At 42.2% G+C, this 23875-nt stretch overlaps 2 protein-coding genes across 2 annotated transcripts; both read right to left on the minus strand.

The window, feature by feature from the left end:
• Nucleotides 1-592: 592 nt before the first annotated feature.
• Nucleotides 593-15288, minus strand: secisbp2l (SECIS binding protein 2-like). The gene is made up of 18 exons (XM_068757520.1): nt 15268-15288; nt 11706-11905; nt 10435-10771; nt 10220-10352; nt 9352-9575; nt 8853-8877; nt 8624-8733; nt 8094-8189; nt 7841-7951; nt 7232-7399; nt 6909-7050; nt 6239-6405; nt 5942-6074; nt 5693-5855; nt 4700-4920; nt 3946-4100; nt 3488-3707; nt 593-2922 (listed from the first exon to the last, which is right to left on the minus strand). Exons 1-18 carry the CDS (start codon nt 15286-15288, stop codon nt 2297-2299), a joined length of 3252 nt encoding a protein of 1083 aa, XP_068613621.1. The 3' UTR covers nt 593-2296.
• Nucleotides 15289-15620: 332 nt separating this feature from the next.
• On the minus strand, nt 15621-23330 carry cops2 (COP9 signalosome subunit 2). The gene is made up of 13 exons (XM_068753856.1): nt 23181-23330; nt 22627-22740; nt 22442-22519; nt 22050-22175; nt 21866-21955; nt 21700-21777; nt 21357-21531; nt 21060-21238; nt 20791-20843; nt 19694-19791; nt 19522-19604; nt 18061-18119; nt 15621-16174 (listed from the first exon to the last, which is right to left on the minus strand). The coding sequence occupies exons 1-13, from the start codon at nt 23232-23234 to the stop codon at nt 16030-16032; spliced, it is 1332 nt and encodes a 443-aa protein (XP_068609957.1). The 5' UTR covers nt 23235-23330; the 3' UTR covers nt 15621-16029.
• Between the last annotated feature and the right edge of the window lie 545 nt (nt 23331-23875).

Raw genomic sequence — 23875 nt, forward strand, 5'->3', positions numbered from 1 at the left:
TTTTCTGAGAACTCAGAGATGCTTTACAGTGTACATAATAAAAACAGTAAAGTAATACAGAAAATACAAACAATAAAAATGTGAACACGGATATAAAATCAATAAAATTCAAACAGTTAAATAATACATTAAAAGTGAACACGGTTAAACAATCAATAGAAATTCCAACAGTAAAATTATACATTAAAGGCAATGTCAAACATGAGTTTTGAGATCTTTTTTGAATGTATTAAGATCCGGGCAGGCTCGTAGCAGTTTTGGCAATATGTTCCAAAGTGTGGGTGCAGCAATGGAGAAGGCTCTGTCACCCCAGGTTCGGAGCTTGGTCCTACAGGGGAGGGAGATGAGGTTGGCGTCTGCGGAGCGGAGGGAACAAGATGGGGCGTGATGGTGGAGCAGATCTGTGAGGTAGGGGGTGGGGGGGGGGGCAGATTATGGAGAGCTTTGAAAGTGATATGGAGGACTTTGAACTGTATGCGTTGGGGGACCGGGAGCCAACAAAGGTTTTTAAGAACCGGGGTGATGCGTTCACGGGAGCGGGTGTTGGTAAGGAGGCGAGCAATAAGAGTGAACAAATGAGAACTCAGTGAAATGATTTACATAAATACTTTAATGATGTTAGCCGTCACTCCATACAGGTTAAAGACAACAGGATAATGAGAAACAGCCTCAAACAATGTTGTTAGCCATGTACAGTCTTGTCTTAAATAGTCAAAGAGAAACATGTTGAAAAAGGAACTTCATTTAACCTTTGCTGTTTTTTTGTTTTGTTTACATTAGTTACACAACCTTTACCAGTACGTATTTACATACCACACTTGATATCAGATAACATATGAACACTTTGATGGACGTCGGATCAACAAAAAGACTACAGACAGCGTACCTTCTATCAAACTAGAAATACTAGAATCCCGTGTATGACATTCAGTAAAACTCCATCTCCCAAATCAAGGCTTCACATTGCATCCAGCCCGATATACTACATTATGGTTCACTATCAGATATCATCATCAAATTGGATTCCAACTGCATAAATGTTCAAACTATCAAACGGCTCTAAGAACAGGGTGATTGTATTTTGTTAATAGAATGCAGAATCAATATCTTATTTGTACAATTGTATTTACAACAGTAAATTAGTGCGCGCACGACTCAGACAACTTGTTATCCAGTGCACACTATCAAATCTACGTGGAATAATTCAGTTGTGAACAGATATAATTTTTATTGTTAGCATCATTTGTTTTTTTTTTAAGGACAGAGCGAAGACGCAGGTAAAAATGATTTACAGTCACAATAAAAAGTTCCGTTTCCGTAACTGCTTTGTTACCGAATCATAAAAGATCCTTCAGAATGGACTTTATGACGACTCATCGGATAAATAGGCTTTCAAAAACGGCGATAGGCGATTAACAAGCAAGAGACTGGCCCCAATCAGACAACCCGCCACCAGAGAGAACATTTCTACAAAGCACTGGGAGCAACTGGGCGCCGAAGACGACTCCAGTCAGAGGAAAACCACCACATCTTCACTGTGGTGAAATGTTGCGGTGGCGGTAACCACGTGGACACGGTTATATACACGGCGCTTGTTTTGATTCGTAGAAGTAAAGTCCTTTGAATACAAAATGGGCCAATGGTTTGAGTTTTAATCAGAGCGGCAGATGGGAGTGGTTTTGGTGCAAAGGACGAACCCATGACGACACTCATATCCTGTGAGGTAAGCTAAAGACCATCCTAGCATGGATGCTTCCTACACAGAGCTGTCATATGCAAAAAATAAAACACCATATTTACAAAGGATAAAGCCAATGAACACAGCAGAATAAAAAGCAAATCACGTGCCTGCAAAACACACACACACACAAATACTCGGAGAGATGTATTCTTTCTGAGCTCGACTGGAGCTTCCATCCTTACTTCTCTGCGAAGAAACACTTTTAACGCTTAAATTTGCTCCCAGAAACATCCCAGACTCTGAAAGAGTTCAGCTTCAGGAGGAAAATCAAAGCCTTCCTTCTGAATTCAAGTGTCGCAGGTTACGGGCAGGAGAATGAACGGGCGTCCGTTTCATTCACAAGACGTGTGTTTTGTAAATGTTGGTGTCAACTGCACATCCCTCAAACTGTCGTCGTTTGTTGGTCTGCAACCCTGTGAATGTAATAATGGTGTGTCGAGTGCGAGTTTTGGTGAGTGGGTGTGATACCTGAGATTGTGTCTGCGTCGGGGGGGGGGGGGGGGGTAGCCGGTGTGAGCAGAAGGAACGCGTAAAACCAGAAAGAGAGAGGCAACATCAAGCAGTGACTTTATTAGCCTCTTCTTGTTCTTTACTCTTAATCACCGTATCCGTGATTTTTGCTGAATCAAAGTCCCCCTCTTCATCACTTTGTCCTCTCTCTTCTTCTTCATCATCATCATCTTCTTCCTCCTCTTCCTCCTCCTCCTCCTCCTCTGTACTTTCCTGGCTCTTTCCAAGCTGCAGGTTTTCCAGGGTCTTTGACACCCAGGATTCTATACGGCTGCTGAGGGTGGGCACCTCAACGGAAATAGGTTCGGGAGTGTCCTCCTCCTCTTCCTCTTCCTCTTCTTCCGCCTCCTCCAGCATCCCAGGGACGAGGGTGGACGTGGTGGAGGTGATGGAGGAGTTGAGCGGGCCCCTGCAGCTTCCATCTAATGAGCCCGTCTCCGTGCTCTGCTGAGAGGCCAGCTCCAGCCGGTCATCGACACGGACCTCGTCTCTCTCAGTGGCAGCCTGCGGCACAGGTGTTGTCCTGGGCTGGGAGGGGGTGGATTTAGGAGGGGCGATGCTGGGGGCGGCTGGAGGAGCCTCGGTGGCTGTTGAAGGTACAGGGCGGCTGGGCACAGCTTCTGCAGGTTCAGGGGCATCTGAAGTCTCCACCATATTCCTCCAGTTGGTCTCTGAAAGAATTCATTGATCCGTCAGTCTCTAGTTTTTCCACCTCAGCAACGTTTCAAACGGTTGTGGAAAGTCAAAACGCCTTTAGTCAGACATCAGAGGTCACTCGACAAAAACTATTCTTATTACTTTTTTCTGATTGAGGCCAATTTATATATTAAAGAAAAAAGATCAACAACTAACCTAAACGCCTTCCGCAACAAGTGTTTTTGAGGCTTCTTGACTGCTTCAGAGGTCAAGGACTTGCTAGCAGAAAGTATAGGAAGTTAAATCAAATATTTTGTAAGAGTATCAAAGAAATTAATTGATATGAGAAGAACTTTGCTCTTCCTTCTTTGTCTTTCTCCCATATTAATCTACCGTCCCTTTAAGGAAGGAGTTGATTCTCTTGGAAAACACCAACAATATCGCCTCCTCAGCTACTTCGGGAAAAAGGCTCCCATGAATAGCATCAGTGCTAACAATAACGAGTATTCTGACTTAGGCATTAAAAAAGTTCTTCCACCTTATCGTACAGATTAACTCCACAATGGCGGAAAGCAGAGAGCCCAAAATGAGGATTCTCACCATACTCTTTCTCATTGACCTCTGAGATGGGCTCAGAGATGGCGGAGTTGAAGGAGATGGCGGAGGCAGCAGAATGGTTGCGGGAATGGCCCATTTGGTATGTAACTTTCTTGGCATTTTTTACTGCCTCCTCGGCCTGCTCCTGCTCCAGAGCTGACACCATGTCCTTGTAGGCCTTCCTGGCCTCTTCTGTCAGAGATACCAATCGATTGAAGAGACCCTGAAGTAGGAAGAGCGATTTAGCGAGGTCAGCGTGAGCCAAAACACGAGCTGCTTTGAAATGATTATGCGTTAACAAGGTGTGGCGCTCTGACAACTAAAGAACCACTCACTGGATCATAGTCATTTAATCAATAACCTGAATCTAAGACCGATGATAATGTGTTATTATTGAACAAAGCTCTCTTCGCTGGCACCAGCACATCGAAGGTCACACGCCATCTAACCCTAGCTCTCACCTCAGCTCCAGAATAGTTGAAAATGCCAACCACGCTAACAGACACTATTTTGTTGACACAACGTCCAAGAGCTTTCCTTCCCAAGGCAAACACAAACGGGATCTCCTGCTCCCGAGCCATGGCAATCACGTTGTATAGAGCTTCATCCAAGCCACCTGCAACACAGCACGCAGTTAGATGCACACAAAAAAGCAACTAAATGCACAAAAAGTGAGCGTGTAAAAAAAAAAAAAAACACAAAATACACTTTGGTTTGGTGATATAACCGTTTCCGTTTTCAGCAACTTGAAGGGCAACGTTTTCCCAGGAGCTAACGGGGCACCAACATGTTTACTCCTAATGAGATGTGATCTTAGTCAAATATAAAACGCTGTGGATAATTTATGTAAATTGGCAGCTGTGTTTCAGATTTTATTTCAGATTGTGATAGAAGTGAATGAAGCGGAAGAGGATGCTGGAGCAAGAGGCTCAGCATGCAACACAGCGTTGCATGCTGAGCCTCTTGCTCTAAACATCGAGTTTGTTTCAATGGATTTTAAACCTAGCAGCCAAAGATTCCAAGCTGATTGAGAGATTCTCAATTTTCGACAGGCGCCTGTGTTTGACATTCGGTACAGTGCAGTGTAAGGTGGCACAGCAATCAATCAATCACAACCAGCAACTTTCACGTGCTCAAATGATATAGAGTTGTAACGACCGATATTGATCACAGCCTCAAACGTGTTCATAGATCAGAAGAAACTGAAACCTTCACCTTTGGACTGTATCTTCTCACAGTTGGGAGAGATGATGACACACTTGATCTTATTCAGCCTCATATGCTTGGTGACCTCTCTGAGACCCATGACCAGACGGCGTTTTGATTTGGCCTTCGTAGGATCCTTCTGGTAGACCCGCTCCTGAAATCGTACCAGTTCTTGCAAAAGTAGAGTCACACTCTCGTCTATCTCCTTATTCAGTACTTGGTTACAGTATCTGCAGAAGAGCAAAAATCAAAGGGAGGGATAAAGATGTGCAACAGCGTTTCCATCTTTTGAGTCATTGTCAAAGCAACAATTACTCTGGTTACCGTGGGAGACTGTGACTTAAAACACCGGATGATTTTCAGAGAGAATGTGAATTTAATAATATTACACACAGACCTATGATGGCAACTGAGTAAGCTTCAACACCACCTATGCAACACGTTTAAATACTGGGACTCTTTTTCTGATGTGAAACATCTAATCTATGAGTCAAGTACTTGAAATCCGTGATCCACCTACAGTTGCTTTCATGACATTCCAGATACGTCGTATTGATTATTCATCTATAAAGAGGTCAACTTAGCGTAGCCTGATGGGCACGGGTCTCGAAGGGCACTGAAAGGAGGAGCTTGGAGACTGAGGCGTTTTGGATGCTGTAAATGCTAAATCTGTTCGAGAAGGGCGGGTTGGAACAATAGGCCTACTGCAGGCAACCCGGAGGGACAAAGCTGCATTTGAAACAGCTGGCATACGTTTCTGCTGAGAAGGGACAATGTGCGAGGCATCAATTCTTTATTGTACACTCCCACCCTTTAAAACAAGCATCAACTTCTCGCAGCCAAGACTCTGTGACTTTTGAGTGGGACCAATCGTTGACTTGAGGAGCGATTTTTGTTACCACGTTGTGCATTTTTGACACATTGGAATCCCGGGGATTCCCACTTGAGCTTTGTCCAGTTCAACACGGCGTTTCTCACTCCATGCGGCGTGCATGTACTTACTCTCTGAAACGGCGGCTGTGGATCTTGGTGATGGCGTTTGAAGCCATGGGACTTCCAATCCCAGAACTAGCAGGAGAGCCCTGGGATACTGGGGTGATGCTGTATGGAGAGTTCTGACTGGCTGGTGAGAGGGAAGCATCACTGGGTACACTCAGACCATTGTCTGTCGTAAGAACAGCAGACCAGAGAGAACAATTAGAGGACGCATCACAGCTCAAATAATATGGAATTAACTGAAATGAGATTCACCCTCTTGGGAGGCAGGCTCTCGCGCAAGGTCATCAGTAATATGTAGAGACTCGTCCTCGGTCTCCTCCTGGCCAGAGGACTCTTGTTCGGCACTCGCCTTCCCCTTCTTCCCTTCACGTTCCTTCAAAATTATCTATGGAAATGCAAAAACAATGTTTTTTATTTTTTTTAAAGGGGAATTTAAAAGCATTTGCTGGTTCAAAGATCTCCATTCCTTTTACCAATAAGCATTTTATTTCCAGCTAAACAAAACATTCATCCAACATCTTTGAAATAATTAAAATGTTAATCTTTGACCTTCTTGAGAGCAGTTGGTCGTTTGACTTTGGGGATCTCTCGCTCCTTCCCCCTCTTAATACGTGGCGCAGTGGAGTCAAGGGAATTATGTTGAGCCGGGCATGACTGGTGACCCTTAAACATAGACGGAATGTTGGAGCCAGGATAGTGGATTGGAGCGGTTCCAACTGGAGGACAGGAAAGAAAAGTTAGAATTCAGGCAGAATGTCAGGATGTGTTGGCTACTGTCCTACATTCTATATAAATCAGTCATATTGGTTTTATGAAAGCTTCCTGAGACTGTCAGTCACTAAATTTATTCTGAAAATAACAAAGGGCCATGAGAGCATGAGAACACAGGACAGCAACGGGCCATGAGAAAACTCCCAAACAAATTAGTACTTTTGTAAACTGTCAAAAAAGCAAACTAGATCTGTTGGATATGATGATATAACACTGCGTTTTGATACATCGTTTATTTTGTTGGGTCATAAATTGAACTCTACTAGCCGTTTCCTATGACTTCATGTGTACCCTACACAACAAAGCACGACTAGTAAGAACTGCAGCATAACGGGCAACGGGAGCACGCATTGAAAACAGACGCCTAACGATACATATACACTCAAATCAGAATCCCATTCAAACTGAACCAGGTGGTTTTCAACAGCGTCTCGAGGTTCATGAATACCTGCAAACGACAACGGCTTGGTATTGGTGAGTTGCCGGGCCTTCATCGCTTGCTGGTGCTTCTCGAAAGCTGCCAGCATGTCTCCCAAGTCCATCTCAACCAAGGTTTTACTCTTCTTTCCTGCCGCCTTGGTGATTGTTTCCTGCCAGGCAAGCAATGAAGTGGAAAAGACATCTTCATAACGCTGTAGTTAATTACAAAAGCCAAAGACTAGGATGGAAATCGTTGGGCAGGACAGCAACAGGCACCAGAATCAAAAACAAGGCATTAGCAAGCTATAACACTCGACAAACACCCGACCAACAGACCGAGATGGTTTTTACCTGTAATTTCTTCTGTACCATGCTGATCTCTGAGTACTCCTGTGCCGTGGCCACGGCTGCAGCCAGAGCCTTCTTCCTCTGACTCTTGGCCCTCTTGGGAACGGAGGTGGTGATGGGGATGGGTGTCTGCACAATGTTAATAGGGGAGTTTTCTGGTAGGTTATCCAGCTGTGATGAATTTAGATACACAGAGAAGTATTTATTAGGGACGTGAAGATGAAGTGAGGCTGCACAGATGCACAATCTGACTCACAGCGAACAAACACACATCGCATCGAGCACCCACAACTCCCTGCACTGAAGGATACGCTTGCACCACACATCTTGCTAGTAATTTCGCTTTTTGACATGTACATTGACAGTGAAATTATAGAGTGCAGCAGACAGTTCAATACAAGTTAGCCACCAGACGCTATTTCCAAGCTTGTCCAGATTTCGCACAAAACTGTGAGGAGAGCTTCCTTCCTTTTTTTGCACCCATGGAGTTAAAAATAAAACAATTCTGGTGCAGAGCACGAATCAAATAATCTGATGGCGACAAATTGACAATCTGGTGTTTTACTATTACCGCAAACAGAATATGACACAGGAAACCTTCAGAAGACTTACAAGGGATTTGGACAGTTTAGCTTGTGTGTTTGTCTGGCCTTGAGTAGATTCTGGTTTGATGTTGCGTTGGGCGGCGCCTCCAGTAACCAGATCTGGGAACTCATCCTCATCCTGGCAAACATGCAAAGAAAATTACAACACAACAACAACAGCAACAAAAAGCCACCCTAGAGGAAATCTTAAATTACTGAGTTTACGAATAGTTACATTGATAATTCATTACAGTGAAAGTCACAAGAAAACCACTGTTCACCTCAAAGTAAAGGGGCTCTGGGGCAGCCACTGCTGGCTGTGGTTTTGGTTCTGACTGGATGGGGGGAACACGCCCTGAGTAGCCGCCATGGAAATCCTAAAAAGGTCAGACAGGATATCCATAGTATTCCCTGGTTTTAATTACTCTGTGCACATACCATTAAATGTAGAGAAAATGGAAGACAAAGAAGGCACAGCGTACATGCCGACGCTCGCAGACGGCACGGGGGGGGGGGGCTCTACATGACTACTGTTAGTGATATTTTAGGTTTACTCAAATATTTTTTTCTGTGAATGGCTGCTTAAACTGCTGCTTAACTACATGAGATGGACATCAGATGAGGGTTAATGATCAAGGATACACATGTGGGCTCCATTGCCAACAGTTTAAATGTAATACACATTGGGATGTGCCGATTGCCAAATGTTGACATGCAGGACGGGGCTTTCATGCAAGGATTAAACACATAAATACATTTCCCTGTGTTCCTGGGTTGTTTGACTAACATACAGCAGCCTTTTACTGTGTACCTGTGAGAAGGCTCTCTGTTCAGGGGTCCTCTGATCTGCTCTGTGAACCTGACTGTTCCTGTCGCCCCAGGATGGGGTAGCCTGAGAGGCTACATTTACCCAGGTACCTGCTACAAAACATATTTAATAAACAAAAAAACAAGTAATTCTCATGTAAATCAATAATCGCCAATTTATTTGTGATATTACATATATTGTATATTCATGATGCACAAGAAACACAACTTACCAGTCATGACACCAGCCTCGACGCCCTGCACAGCACCAAGTATAGGAAGACGAGAGAACAAAGACAAGTTGAGATGTCAGATCTATATTCAATACGATAACAATAACTCTGTGAGAGAAGGTCGTAGTAACGTCGTAGATATATATTACTCCTTTTCTATAGGCGTTTGCTCTGCTCTTACTTTCTATAATATTTCTGAGTTGTTATTCCATTATATTTATTACCTCTACGATTGTCAATATAAAAAACTGTCATGACCATAATATTCACATTTTGGCATAGTCTGACAATATACAAGTATACTATCATACCTGCAATGGCACACCTAAAATAATCACCTCTACCATAGTAGACAAGCATTTCAAGATGATCCACCTTTCTAGCACAACAAAGTGCTGTCTTAATAACATCCTCTCAATTTAATTACAGTATTATGAATCTACAGTTCTACACCAGCTTAAGTCTGCCGGGTTGGTTCCTTGATGATTAGCCGACGTACTGTAGGTGCTGCTGTGCACTCTGCTGGTCGTTGCGTTCCCGCTGTGGCCTGGTTGTGTTTGGGGCTGCAGTAACCACTGTCGCTGTCTATATCTGCCTCACAGGTGCCCTGCTCATTGCAGAGTTCACCTGGATGGGAAGCCCGTCTTCTCTTTGTCCGGTTCTTCCACAGGAGGGGACTCGAACGCTCAGCAGCAGCCCTCCCCGACACCGCGCCCGGAAAATCTGAAGACAGATCGGAAGTCTGACCTTAAGTGAACCTGTGACACAGTGCTACACCATTTACGATACAAGCGTTAATAATAATAAAACTAATAATAAAAATAACAAAAAGCCAGGGTAGCTGGAACAACTTTTGATGCATTCTGTAATCAGTGTTCCATTTGTTTAAAATATATTTTACAGGGCCCATTCTTTTTTCAAAGAATGACATCATTAGTTGCATCATGACTACACACATGCGATTCTCTCCAACTGGAAACTCTACATTCCAGGTCTTTCATAAATTCAGAGTAACATCAACCTGAAAGACCGGAAGCGTTCTTACTGAAATGTTCTTACTGGAATAGAAAAACATTTCCTCACTGACAGGTAGAAGCACATCACCCTAATACTAACATACTTAAGCCTGGAACATTCTAGCCTTTGATTTCCTTTAAGCCACAGGACTAAATAAGGTCATTGAAGCGGGCTCCATATGTAGCCTCAGAATTATACACTGCTGGACTAAGCGTTTCATCTCATGTTGCCAAAGTTTATGTTCTACATTTTCTGTCTTGAACCAAAAAAAAAATATAAAAAACAGAACATAAGTTCATGCATCCACTATGATGGGACACAACAGCAACACACAGTCAAATTATTCTTACCAGTCTGTTGTGCTGCATCAATCAGCATGACTGTCTTGGTTCTTCCATCAGGTCCATAGGCGCACACCTCTTTTTGCACAGCGACACTCCTAGTTGGAGGTCGGCGAGCCCTTGGAGGCTGGCACAGACCAAACTGCGGAGAGAGAGGCAGGGCTCACTAAACGGGCCGAGGAGGAGGAAGAACATCTCTTGGTATCACGAGGAAACCGGTTGACTTGCTGTACCTCTGAGACAACATGAGGCCGGACCATGCCTCTCCCCCTCTGACTAGCCATCACATAGGCTGGACAAACAGGCAGCGGTCGTTCGCCGACATCTGCTGAGGCAGGGCTGACCACTCCGGTTTGAACAGGACCTGCATAGGTGCCAGGGAAGGGCTGGTAGAAGCCCATCACAGACGGGCATGGAGTAGGCATAATCTGGTAGTAAGCATAGTCGTTGGAGACAGGAGGCTGAGGGGAAGACAAGATCGGGTAGGCCAGGTATGAACCACCAGGGCTGGGGTTGGGCTGCTGCCAGCGAAGCTCCCCTCCATTATACACGGGATGTTGCCTGTGAAGCAGCAAGTCAGGAGCACGCTCAATCGTTTTCCCCAACTCTTTCATCCACCAGCAGATAGAACTAGGCAACATATTGAAATGACAAACTCTGGGTTTGTATTCTCTACTTTTTATGTGTATTGTGTTCCCAAACAGACGTCACGAATTTCTGCATTGCAGCGTTGATTACTTTGTTTCCCCTCATATAAAACATTTATATCATCTCTGATCAGGCACCATTGTTGGAGAGAATGAACCAAATATGTTGCACAATACAAGACTAAAACTATTGAGCAAGAAATGGCTCCACGATGCGCTGGCGACGCATCCGGGGTGTACTTCGCCTCTCGCCATTAGTCAGCTGGGATCGGCGCACGCAACACCCGTGAGCCACAAGGCAGCTAAAGCGACTGCAGACGAGACGACTGAGGTCTGGTTAACATTTGCACTGCCACGGGGATGTGCATGAGGGTTGGTTGGTGGGGGGGGGGCGCCCAGATAACATTTTCACAGTCAGCCTACTATACAGAGTATTTCCTTGCATTCAAACAGGCGGGAAGGAAACAAAGGAGCGGATGCGTGCAGGATCCCGCAGATCACCTTGGACAAAGAAAGAGCCCCTGGAAACAGACTGCGCGTTAAGTTGACGCTTTGACTATGGCGAGGTTTTCATTCGTAGTTAAGCGGTTAACTACAGACGAAACAATGGATGCTACTCAAAACATTGTTTGAATGATCTGATCGTTCTTGAGCGATATGGGAACACACATTTACCCAAAATGTCAGAGAGAATGACAAAAATCTGCCCAAGTTAACAGCCTTGGGGAAAATCCATAACAATCCAGAACCAGAATCTCTGCCGTCACTGGTTTAGGATTCATTTCAATGGGCTGCCTTTACAGTATCCCCCATTTCTAACCACCACCGCCACCCACACACAACAGTACCTGTTGGGTTGGTTCTCCTGGACAAAAGGGTAGCATGTGATGAGGTAGCTCGGTATGGGAGTGGTTTCCACCCCTCCGTTGACACCTCCCATACCTCCTCCACCTCCTGCCTCTCCAGAGAGACTCATGCTAACCAAGGACCCTTCCACTCCTTTCTTCTGTGGGATGAACGGCTCCACTTCAGCTGAAAGTTTCACATCCTGTGCAAAGTCAAGTGGAAAAACCATTACCGCCACTGATCAACAGCATCGATGCGAATGCATTGGCTTTCTGGGTGAAGTGTCTTCACCAAGGATTCGACCTACCGACCCGCTCAACCACCTGCGCCACCGTCGCCCTGAATGAGTCACATGGCGTGCATCTTATCAGCCCAGTGATGTCCTTCTGGGCTGATAAGATGCATAAGATGTATGTACAAGGTGCAATGGATAACATTTTATAACTGTTTTTGCCATCCCACACCAATAAAATAGGATAGGAAGGGAGGAAGCATCTATTTCAGTCTAGTCATGAAAACTGACCAACATCCCACCATAATTTAGCTTTATGGTTTTGGTAGGTCTGTGTCGCTGGTTAAATTTTGTCTCTTGGGATTGGAATTCTCAATTTATAATGTCTACCCTGACAAAAGTTTAAAAAAACAATAGCAACCTTTGGCCAGGCATTTTAAAGTAACAACTTAAGTACTCACTGTCTGAAAGAGACAAAGAGCTGGTGTAATAATAACCTGCCATTCAGTGTCCTAAGAGCTTAATATCATAGAAAAAACGGGCACTGGGCCATGAAACTTGTTCAAAGATGACGCAGCACATACCTGTCAGAGGAACTAAACTACATAGCATCTCAAAAAATGTGCTCCAGTCATTTTTCAAGTCAGTGAGTCATGGGACTAATAAATCTGCAGCCTGATAACGAGAAGGAAGGAATATAAACAATGACCAGGTTCTGGGAAAGATGGTCTACAATGAGCATATTCTGAATAAAGGCATCAGGATCACATTTTTAGTTTATTTTTATTTTTTTATAAATGGGCAATACCTGCTTGGCCATGGATAATTCATAATATAGAAGGAAAAAACAATTAATAGCTAATAACTTCTTGGGGTTTTTTTAAAGTATGTTTTAGGCTTTAAATGCACCATGGGATAAACGCCTTAGCCTAAAAACAAACCATTTCATTTACTTTAAATTAAGGTCAGTGGGACCTTTAAAGACATATTTCATGAGTAGTTAAAACTTCAAATTGGTGTAAATGTGATGGATAAATACAACGATAATCAGAGGAAATATATTTATACGCACCGCTGCTCCCTTAAGTTTTAACCAACGTAGAGCTTTGTTGTTTAGATAAAAGTCAAACAGCAATGTATAACACACCACATAAAAACACAAATCTACAGAAATGAATCCATCTTTCAAAATAACATGACACACTTAGGGAGAACAAATGCACTAACATTACGTCTCCAAATTACAACTCAGACATTTGGGCCATAAGAAATGATAATCAAGCCACAGATGAGAAAATACTGTAATTAGGGAAATAGAGAGTATTGTGCGGCAGCTCCAAACTCAACTATACTATTTATCCAAGACTGCTCTGCAGAAAAGTGCCATTCAGACACTGTCTGAATGGCAGAATATATTGTGTGACGACATTAAATAAGATCGAGGTATAACCTTTCTAAATTTAAAGCAAATATCAAACATGAAAATGTATTTTAAAAATATTGACACATACTGCTTGTACAGCAATGCGATCAGACTGTACATTATTTTTTAAGGTCATATTAACATTATATCATATATTGATATATGTAAGAAACATTCTAAATTATATTTTCCCAGTTGATTCTGTTCACAATGTCTAAATATTGTTAAAACTTGTCATTTATGTCCCATTACTCTCTGGAGTGATCTTGATAATTATAATTATTTCAACAGACAGGCAAGAGGTCCCATTAAAACACCGTTATAATTTACCATGAGAGGTGACGGGGTTCAGAGGACAAAGCTGTGATCGGCATTCATGAGTAGCACAACAGCGCCACACAGACAGCTATTGTCTGCCATTGAGTGTGGGAGGTACTTTGACTTTTCCTTAAGTAACCTTAAGATTCAATCATATCTAAACAGAGCCATGGCAAATGGAGCCTGTTATACCAACTGTGTAAAGACCAATCTAAAGCTATAATGCAATTATTACAAATCCAATTTACAATCTGATAAGACCCCAAAGGTTTGAGACTACAACAGCAGTTGGTCTCAATCCATTTGCTGCAGCTGCGGAAGAAAATAAAATAGTACGACAGGATAAGCCAATTATAAAAGCAACGCATGGAAAGAGGCCTAAGATACAATGGCTGTGAATGATCATTGCTAAACAGTAGTGGGGAAATGCAACCATCAAACACGTGGTAAAGGGCCCATCTCTCGATTCAACCATGTGTCTTTGTGATGGTGAGAGGGTCAGTGAGAATAGCTGCGATTGTGAAAAGGGCAATGAGGTCAGGGCCAGATGTGCGTTCATCAGGGATGAATGTGGAGTCGCTAGACAGGGGTGCTACTCATCTCACAAGCCTCCGTCCGTGCAAGCATCTATTCTCTCAACCGGTGTCACTTTCTATCTGTTGCTGTACTGAAAGCAGGGGGGGGCAGTGCAGAAAGTGGGTCATATATATGCAAGAGGGCGGCAGAACTACTAATAATCACAACCATTTAGCCATAGCCCATTTGAAGTGTTCCAAGTTGTCAGTGCCGAAAGTGCTGACGTAGATTGTGATAATAGCTCATTATGACACTTCCCATCACCAAAGGCCAAAGAAGACAAACAGCGAAACTTGCAGCACCGCAACAGGAATGCGACGCATGCAGAAGAACCAGACTTTCATCCTGTGACAATCCACGAAACCGCTTCGCGTCTCATGACAACACTTTCCTTCCTTTTAACTCTGCGTCTCCTGTGTGATGTAAAAACAAATAATGCACTAACATTACGCCTCAGTCTGTCTCCGAATTACAGCTCGGACATTTGGAATGTAAAACGTGCCGGAAGCTTGTCCATTATTGTATATGTGTACACACACACACACACACACACAGACCACAATGACAAACAACGTCAGGTGACAGCTGAGATATTGATGCGTTAGCTACCAAGCTAACGCATCAGAGACTGCGAGCTTGACGCTGTGACAGTGAAATATCGTCATGGAAAGGCGTTTTTAAGTAATTATGCAAAACGACTGAAGACACTTGGACTTTCATAGAAGACTAAAAATAAATGACCTGCTATCTTTTGCTATGGGGGGGGGGTGCAATAAACCGTTAGCTGGCTTAACATTAGCTCACTAGCCAAACGCTAGCACTGCGGCTTCACTTGACAACAACACCTCACCGCGCTGTAGCCGACAGAAATCAACACTATGCATGCTGTTTGAGGTTAAACACAACAATGGATCTCCTGATAACGTGAAGAACAATGTAATTTTGGGGCCTCGAAAAAATAAATTAAGCTGCATCTCCTTTCCTTGAGCTAAAGCCGCAAAAAATAAATAAATACCTTATTGTCACTGGCATCCATGTCAGGCACCAATGTCGCGGATAAGCAGTCACTCACGACGATGCGGACGTCAGGATGTAGACCTTTTAAATGTCTTCATTGTAAATAATAAGCAACAAAGACTCAGAGCCCGTTCCTCCCGACCACTCGACCCCACTGCTAACGGGAGCTGCTGCGTCAGCTAGCTGTGCTAGCTCCTCTCCGACTGATCAGAGCGGCGCCGTGTGGGAATGGGAGTCACCTGAAACGGAAACCGACGAGGCTCAAAAAGCTTAAACACGGATATATGGGATGTGCCACCAATACGTTGTAAAGTCGACCGAATTAATAATAATAATAAAAAAAAAAGTGTCTCACGAGTTAAAAACATTTTATTTGACGTTGAGCCCGCCACACTGTTAAAAACTTTGTACAAGTCAAAAGGCAAATGAATCCTTTTACTGCTGACAAATCGTTTTTATTACCAATAGGCAACAGACTACATTAAAATGTTTCCATACACTTTTTGATTCGCTTTAGCAACTGACGCATTTGTGTGGTTGCACAAGTTACAAGGTGCCAATCAGAAACATGGAAAACAAATTTAATTGTTGCTAATTTCCTCCCCTCATAACAAAACTCCTGGAGTCTCCTTGGAATTGTGGCCAGTCTCAAAACCAGCGCTGCGCACCTCGTCTCGGAGGACTTTGGTGATGAAGCACAGCAGTATACTTATGGATGTGTTAAAATGCCATTTCCCTCGTCTCTGGATTTAACATGCCATCATGTGAGTTTGCTAACGATGGCTTGGTTGAGCGTGTTCAGCTGATTTGTCCATTTGTCTAAAGCTGTGTAGCGAGCCCCTCCTCTCTTCTGGTAGTCCAGTTCTAGAAGCTGGTTGACTTGGTCGATTCGGCCATGAATCGTGCTGAAATGAGCAACAGAAAGAAATACGCATATAAATAATGCATTTAAAAAAATAAATAAGCAGAACAGCAGTCAACCTTTTGCTGGTAACAAGCAACACTCAAGTCGTAACCCTCAAGTCAAACTGCTAATCCACCAGTTTCCACATTACAATCAGCTGAAAGACGACGATCTTGAAACGTTGTTTATTTTTAACATCGGGCTAACAGAAATGGTGGCAGTTCTCCTTGGCTTATTAATGCATCTAATTCCATTCTGTGGCTCTGTTTTCCTTCTGAACTCTTACTGTGCAAACCAGTACTGCGTCACAACAAAATACAATAGAAAGCATACAATAACAAACTATTTCTAAAGGAAATAAATATATAGCTGAACATAAACATTACTAACTAATGATAGTAGGTTCAGTAAGGCACTCAATAGACAGCAACAGCATTCAATAGGCTGCTATTGTGTGAAGTCTGGTCCAACCACAACAACACATTTATGTTGCACAACACCCACACGGCTACGTCATGGTACGGAGGTCGTTCAGCAGCAGATATCACCTGGAGAGGTCCAGTTTCAGTCTCACAGGGTACCACACCAAACTACAGAACTGTACCCTCCCCCAGGAATCCTTCCCTAAAACCTAACAAGGAGTTTGGGGTGGATTTCAAACCTTGAGCATAAAATAAAAAAACAAATGCTCAAACATAAATCAAGTCCTGCTTTAGTTCAAAGGTGAATGACAATGAGACCGTTTTCAAGCAACACTTGTTATTATTTTGTTCCCATGAAGTGCTTCCATTGGAACATGCACTCTGATGATCACTCGAATCATAGAGTGCATGTAGAAGGACAATAGTGTTATGTTGCGGCAGTTATGTTGCTGCAGTAGTTATTGAGTCAATCACCGTCTCTTTGTCTTGAAAAATGTTGTTCTAATGCAGTGTACGAACTACGTGGCCCAGGAGCCCAGCCAGTCACTGAAGATGTGTAAATAATCTACTTGCCATTGTCTGGTGGTGCATTACCCAGCCAGCTGGTTCACATCAAACCTTGTTCATTATACACACTGAATGGTCTCAATAAAGTTTTGTATGGTTGGCTTAATGAATTCAGCCCTATTCATTGTGATGAGTTTCTGTCTCAGGTTTCATTACCTGAGGAACCACTCAAAATCTGGTGAATTATACTGAAATCTTTACACTGAACTCTTATTATTATAATAATACGCTACAATAAAACAACAAACTAATTTATTTACTTCTGAAGGAAACTTGTAGCTAAGCGAACGAACAAAGCCAAATATTTCTGCAAACAACTTTTGCAATATAAATATATTGTTAAAAAAAATGTATATTGAATTTTTTCACTCAAATTCAATTCAAATAATTATTGTTTATATTGTCGTCCAGTAAATATAGCCATCTAACTGGGGGCTTTTGAAAAGGCATTAAGGTCCAATCCTACGATCACCCCTGCTGGCAGCTACATCCAGACCTACTGGAGATGACAGCCCATAAAATTCTTTGAAAAACCTTTCTGATATTGCAGACCACAGCTAAATTATGACCCCGACATGCATTGATTTATTTTACCTTAAAATATTTAAAACAGAACGCTCACTATCATGTCAGTTCCCAGCTGTGCAGAATGCGCGTTCCGTAAACACAGGAGTATGTATTTAAGATAAACGAGTAATTAGACGCCATTCAGCAGGGTTGATTCCAACTGAAACGCATATTGAAGTCAGTTTTTTCTCCAACTCATTAACGTCAGAGAACCAGCAGCGTCGTGAGGACAGCGCAGGAAATAGCAGCTGGAAAAACCCGACCTATTTATGTGCTGGAAGGAATCTAGTTCATACAGTTTCTTAGCAAACACCTGAAGGATTAAACGTACTTATCCAAGATGCACTGAACCAGCAAACTCTCCACATCACACACATCAATGTTCAGCTCCTGAAACAGACAGAACTAATTGGTGAAGAACTGTGTCAACTTGAATGCGTTAACATTTTAATATTGTTCATAAAATCATCAATCAGCAAATACACGACATGCAAAAGATGCTTCTGACGCCTAATCCATCTACTGTTTTAAACACCGAATTGGCAGATTGTTTCGTAAATACTCTTATGTACAAATGTACACAATCATTCATTCATTTTCAAACCGCTTATTCCGCCATCGGGTCGCAGGCCAAGCTGGAGCCAATCTCAGCAGTCAATGGGCGAGAGGCGGGGTACACAAATGTACACATTATGAACAGTTTATACTTTAAAGAAAAAGCTGATTATGACAGGACTGCAGGCCAGTGGGAATACAGCGGCGTTCAATTTCAGAACACACGCCAATGTAACCGAGACTGAGCAGTTTCAGCAATCAGAAGACAGATTAACATAAAATGATAATCAATAATTAAATGAAAAATCAGAGATTGCAGACCCTCGACTCCAAGTGCTCTCTCAATGTTAAAGAATCCTTTAAAAAATTCTAGAATCTGGATCCAGATCCGGATCAACACCATTCTCGGGGAGGACCGAGCCACGGACAGAACCTTGCTTGTGTAAAAAGTCGATTGGGTTACTAGTTTTTGAGTTATGCGCGTGGACAGACAGACAGACAAACAGATGAACAGACAAACAGACCCAATTGCAATACCCTCGCCTCCCCTTCGGCAAGGGTAATTATAGAAAAGCACTACAGACTATTACTACTACTGGAATTTTGGCTTGTCACATGAGGGGTCGCCATAGCAAATCAATGTTCTCCACTTCACCCTGTCCTTAACGACAGAGCTATCGATAAAACCATCACATTCTGACATGGGCGCTTTTGATATTTAATGTTGCATATTTCAGGGGAGGGATGATCAAAAATGTCACTAAAGTTCAAATCTGACCACCAATCGAAGATAAAACTTGATCTAATTTCAGGTTTATGATTGATATTAATCCTGAATCTATAATTATTTGTTTAAAATCCTAAATCGCTTTCTTCCACACTGGTAGACTTACAAAGCAACAGCAAATCTGACACCCATTTGTGCTGTGTGCGAGACACACACACACACACACACACACACACACACACGGGAAATGTGTGATTATCTTTGTGCTCCTCTCCATCTTTCTGTACCGATTTAACTGATTGGCTTTAAATTGGCTATAAATAAGTTAAATCTTGCACAAAATGTTCTTTAAAATTAGACCACGGACCGATTTGAAATAAAACATTCCATGCAAACATTTGGGACAATCCCTTTCCGCTCAAATGACTGTTTTCCAACAAAATGAGAACAACGAGGGAAGAAAACAGATCAAGTGACTGCATTGAACGACTGTTGCTTGCATGGGCTTACCTTAGAAATGAAAGGGATGTGTATTCTAGTATAAGGTTTGATGAGTTTGATAAGTACTTGTGTTCTAATGTTCCTCAGCAGCTCTGCAACACAACATCACATGTTCACCTACACAGACAAATCTTTTCCAACACAATCTTGCACGTGGGCAGAGGACACGGCCGGTACTCACCCTCTATGTGCTCCCTAATGAAGGGGTCATCCATTATGTTACTGTGATTTGTTTTCAAAATTTTCTCAAATTCGGTGATGTCATTGTTCTGGTAGGCGCTAGAAAGAAAAGTATTTAGTGTTGTTAACACTTCATGCATTGTGTCTCTGATCTGGATAGCTGTCAATGCAATATGCTTTTCATAAACTCCATTCACACTCTCTTAGTTTCTTGTTCATGCGAATGCATCTTAAGCAAATTGAGGCGATGGCTCTTATCGACGCCAACAAGAGGACAAAAGGGAACAAGACAACGCAACAGCCTGCGAAATGCTTACTAACAGAGCACTGCTCCAGCAGCCCCATCAATACTTTGTGTTTGTTCATCAATATGAACATTTCCTCACACATAGTTGTCGAAGGCAAACAGACAGACACTTGGGGTGAATAAAAGACTGGATTGCAAATGACTAATTCTTACAGAATGTATCTTAGAGAGAATGTATCTCTCATCCTTTATACTGAAGCTTATTGGCGCAAACGCGGAGCTGAACTTGATGTTTCTCCTCCAACATGATTCCATGATATGTTTTTATTGAAGGATGTTGCCAGGAAAATATGTTTTCATCCTTTATCAATCAGTCGGAGTGCAGAACATAAACTGAATAATCAAGCTGCTGCAGAAACATGATGACCGACCTCCCTGGTGTCATGAACGTTCATGATGTCAAATCTAATCCCATGAGTGTAACAATGAGTTAGACAGCTCCGGGTTAAACAACTACAGCTGGGCCTCACTTAGAGACAGGGACACTTAATTCCTTGTCGCTAAACATATACTTTTATATTTCAGTAAGTCCGTCGTAACTCTGAATCGTCGTTAAACAAGTACGTCGTTAAGTGCACTTTGAGACTTGGCTGCCAAGTATAAAGTGTGATATAAATAAAATCTATTATCATTATTATTATTAAGTGAGGACCACCTGTACTTGTACCAAGGAGGTCACACTACTCTTCCTCTTTCAATAAAATAACAGCTCACATCATAACAGGCTTTGGGTTCTTGAAAGCATTACAGACTTCATCTGTGAGCAAGGTTAGACATTAATGCACTCTTACCTTACTAAATTTGTCATTGCTAGAATCTCCGGGTCATTTTTGTATGGTTTGGCCTTTGGGAAAAAATATACCAAGTTATGTCTGGCAATGACTGAGCACAAACTCCCACAACACTTTCAGCAAATCATTTCAAGAAGAACGTTTCAAGATGTGCCGAAATTAAAAAAGATTCTTCCAAACTTATGTGGCGACCACCAGTCTGCGCAGTTCCCATGTTGTTTCATAGCATTAAACGCACACATTTAAATTGGCAACAGGTGTGTTTGTACCTCTTGAGAGTCAAAAGGATTAATTCCTGACTTCATCAGCATGTTGGCTAGGACCAAGTACTTGAGGCATGTCGTCCTTCTTGGGCTTCCAGACTCATCATAGTTTTTGAAGGCCTCAAAGAAGTCTGTGTGAGCTTTCTCAAACTCACCCTCCCTTAAATGCATCTTACCTCCACACTCTAGTTGGGAACAAACAAAGCACACGTCAATCTGATTAGCCTACTGTGACTGTCCTGCTTAACACAAATTTGTAACGGTGTTCTATGGGAATAACAGAAAAACAGATCAGCAGCTTACCTCTGATAACTCCCATTATGAGTGGGTGAGGAATGGCCGACTTAATATGAAGCGATTGCTCATACAGGGCTTTTAACTTTTTGTTGTTTTTTTGTGCCGTGTACATCTGGATCTCTAAAGCATAGATCTCCAACAGCTGTGTGCCCTTCTTCAGGTCATCCTCGCCATCATCTGTCTGTAAATAAGAAAATTAGACCAGTACTTTTTTTCCAATCATTACTGATGGTAAATTATACACACACAAACTGAAAATGTAAACTGATTATTAACAAGCAGGTAGCAAGTTGATCAGTCATGATATTGTTCAGGGAAACATTTTTGCAACCACAAAAGACGTTCTTACCTGACAGGACTGGTGAAGTTGCCGAAGGATCTTTTGCAGTTTCCCATACTCTTCTCTCTCCAAATACAGCTTCCCCAACTGCAGAGGATTATGGGAATTTCTCAGTGCAATGTATTAAAATGTAAATGTCAGATTATCTACAATCAAGTGAAGAATATTTCTTTACCTTGGTGTTAGTTTTAAACCACAGTCTGTCATTTTTTGCATCTTTCAAAGCATCCAATGTGGTTTCATAGAACTCCTGTAGCAAGTCCATCTGGTTGAACGAGAAACAGAATAGTCAAAATCTGATTTAAAAAATCTTCAGATTTAAGGACAAATATTTATAAATGCAACATTGTTCATCGTACCTGTTTGGAGGTAGAGATGTAGTCCAGAATGGAGTTGATGGACTTCTCAGAGTAATTCCTTGTGACAGCACTTCTGATGTAAGTAAGAAGCTGCTTGTACCTGTTCATCATCTCTGGGAAATTGGTCTACGGGGATGAAGCAGAAATATATTAACTGAAGACTTACGGCCAGCTAAACGTAAATTTAAGATCAATTCTGACCTATATTTCAGAATCAGAATCAGTTTATTGTCAATGAGGGTCCACAGACTTGGACTTTTCCTTGGTGAAATCATGCAACATGTAACAGCAACGACAACAATGAATGCAAGCTACAGTGCTAGGCTGTAGCGTATGTCCTAAAATAGACAAAGATACAAAAAAAACATACGAATACATATTTCACCACATACCAACTTGAAGTTGATTTTGATCATCTGTTTCAGTGCTTTGAATCCCCATTCTCCTTTCTCTCCTTCTAGATCCAACACCTAAATGCACAATAATAATAATAATACAATAAAAACACCGGTGAATATATCGCCCTTTTCAATAACGCAATGGTGGAAAGAAAAGTTTTTATAGCGCAGCACTCCACCTTCTGGAAACTGCTGAGAGCTGCTTTTGGATCGTCCTCCTTCAAAGCTTTCGAGTTGTAGTACTGGTTCTCCAGGTCCACGTTCGGCTCAGAGTTGCTGTCCTCTGAGTATTCCTAAATTCAAGAAAATGTGCATGAAACATTTCAAATTACAAGGCCAAGTTCCAGCTTGTTTTCCCGAGCCCACCACACGATAACAAACAATGTCAGATGAATGTGATTCTGCACACGTTAGCTAACGTTACGCTAGCTAACGCCATGTCTTTCATACTAGCGCGCTAGTCTCACTTCAATGGCTGTAACTCAAAGCCCCCGATAGCTGGGGGAAAATGCACACAGCATTTTCTGTGCTGAGCGATCGATGTTTATTGATCGCACTTGTCAAATACATCTTTATATTATCTAAGTCCAACAATGACGAGCCAGTTTGGAAGCTAATGTTGGCCGGCCACTGTCAATTTCATATTAGCAAACACGCTAACGCTATAGCTAACATTAGCTAGCGTAGCGCTTCACTGTTAGCGCTCAGCGCAGCTTCGGGCGTTTATAAATACCAAGTCGTAATCTTCCTCGTCGTCGCACATGAAGTCGTCCTCCATATCAGACATCTCGATGGCCTTCCACGTTCTTCGCGTATTCCTTCCTTGCGCACTCGGAGGGGAGTCGTTAGCCCGGCCGTGCTGTGTTTTGCAGCGATGATGAGGTGGTAGGTTTGACAGGGTGTGAAGAGCTACAATTAGCCGATAGATGGCGCTATAAGATAGTCTCAGATACGTGCATAATGTTCCACGAGAGTGCGACGCTTAAATATAACAAAGTACATTTATTATTGCTTTTGATTACAGTACATGCACTTTAGTTCCCAATACTGTATATTTGTTGTTAGTTATTATTGTTAGTTGGTTATATATAGTTACCAATAGTTACCAGTAGTTGTTTGTTTGAGGTTTTTAAGCGCACAACTTGGGGTTTGTAAAACGAGGTCGATTGGTTCTAAAGCTACTTAAAAATGTACTTAGTTATCTCTCTGTGGTACAAATCCAAAATAACCACCAGCAATATTCGAGTACTAACAGTGCTGTATGTTTTTATTGTTATTATAGTTGATTTATGTCAAGATTTTAATCATTTTAAAAATCGTTAGACATTTTAATTTGTAATTAAGAATATTCTAATATTCTAAACTGCATTTCCTTCTGATTAAGTATAAGACACCTAAGAATTTGCGGCAGCACGGTGGCAAAGTGGT

This window comes from Brachionichthys hirsutus, chromosome 1, assembly GCF_040956055.1.
Source record: "Brachionichthys hirsutus isolate HB-005 chromosome 1, CSIRO-AGI_Bhir_v1, whole genome shotgun sequence".
Classification (NCBI taxonomy): Eukaryota; Metazoa; Chordata; class Actinopteri; order Lophiiformes; family Brachionichthyidae; genus Brachionichthys; species Brachionichthys hirsutus.

Bases quoted from the DNA above. Each gene is read 5' to 3' on its own strand.
- secisbp2l (XM_068757520.1), bottom strand. From the start codon at position 15,288: ATGGATGCCAGTGACAATAAG. The intron at 10,353-10,434 runs GTCAACCGGTTT...CTCTCTCCGCAG, and splicing joins TTGTCTCAGAGGTACAGCAA to TTTGGTCTGTGCCAGCCTCC. The intron at 2,923-3,487 runs GTGAGAATCCTC...GAATTCTTTCAG, and splicing joins GGTCAATGAGAAAGAGTATG to AGACCAACTGGAGGAATATG.
- cops2 (XM_068753856.1), bottom strand. From the start codon at position 23,234: ATGTCTGATATGGAGGACGACTTCATGTGCGACGACGAGGAAGATTAC. The intron at 22,176-22,441 runs GTATGTGGTGAA...TCATCCCCGTAG, and splicing joins TCAAAATCAACTTCAAGTTG to ACCAATTTCCCAGAGATGAT. The intron at 19,792-20,790 runs GTAAGAGTGCAT...TTTTCTTTCTAG, and splicing joins GCAATGACAAATTTAGTAAG to CGCCTACCAGAACAATGACA.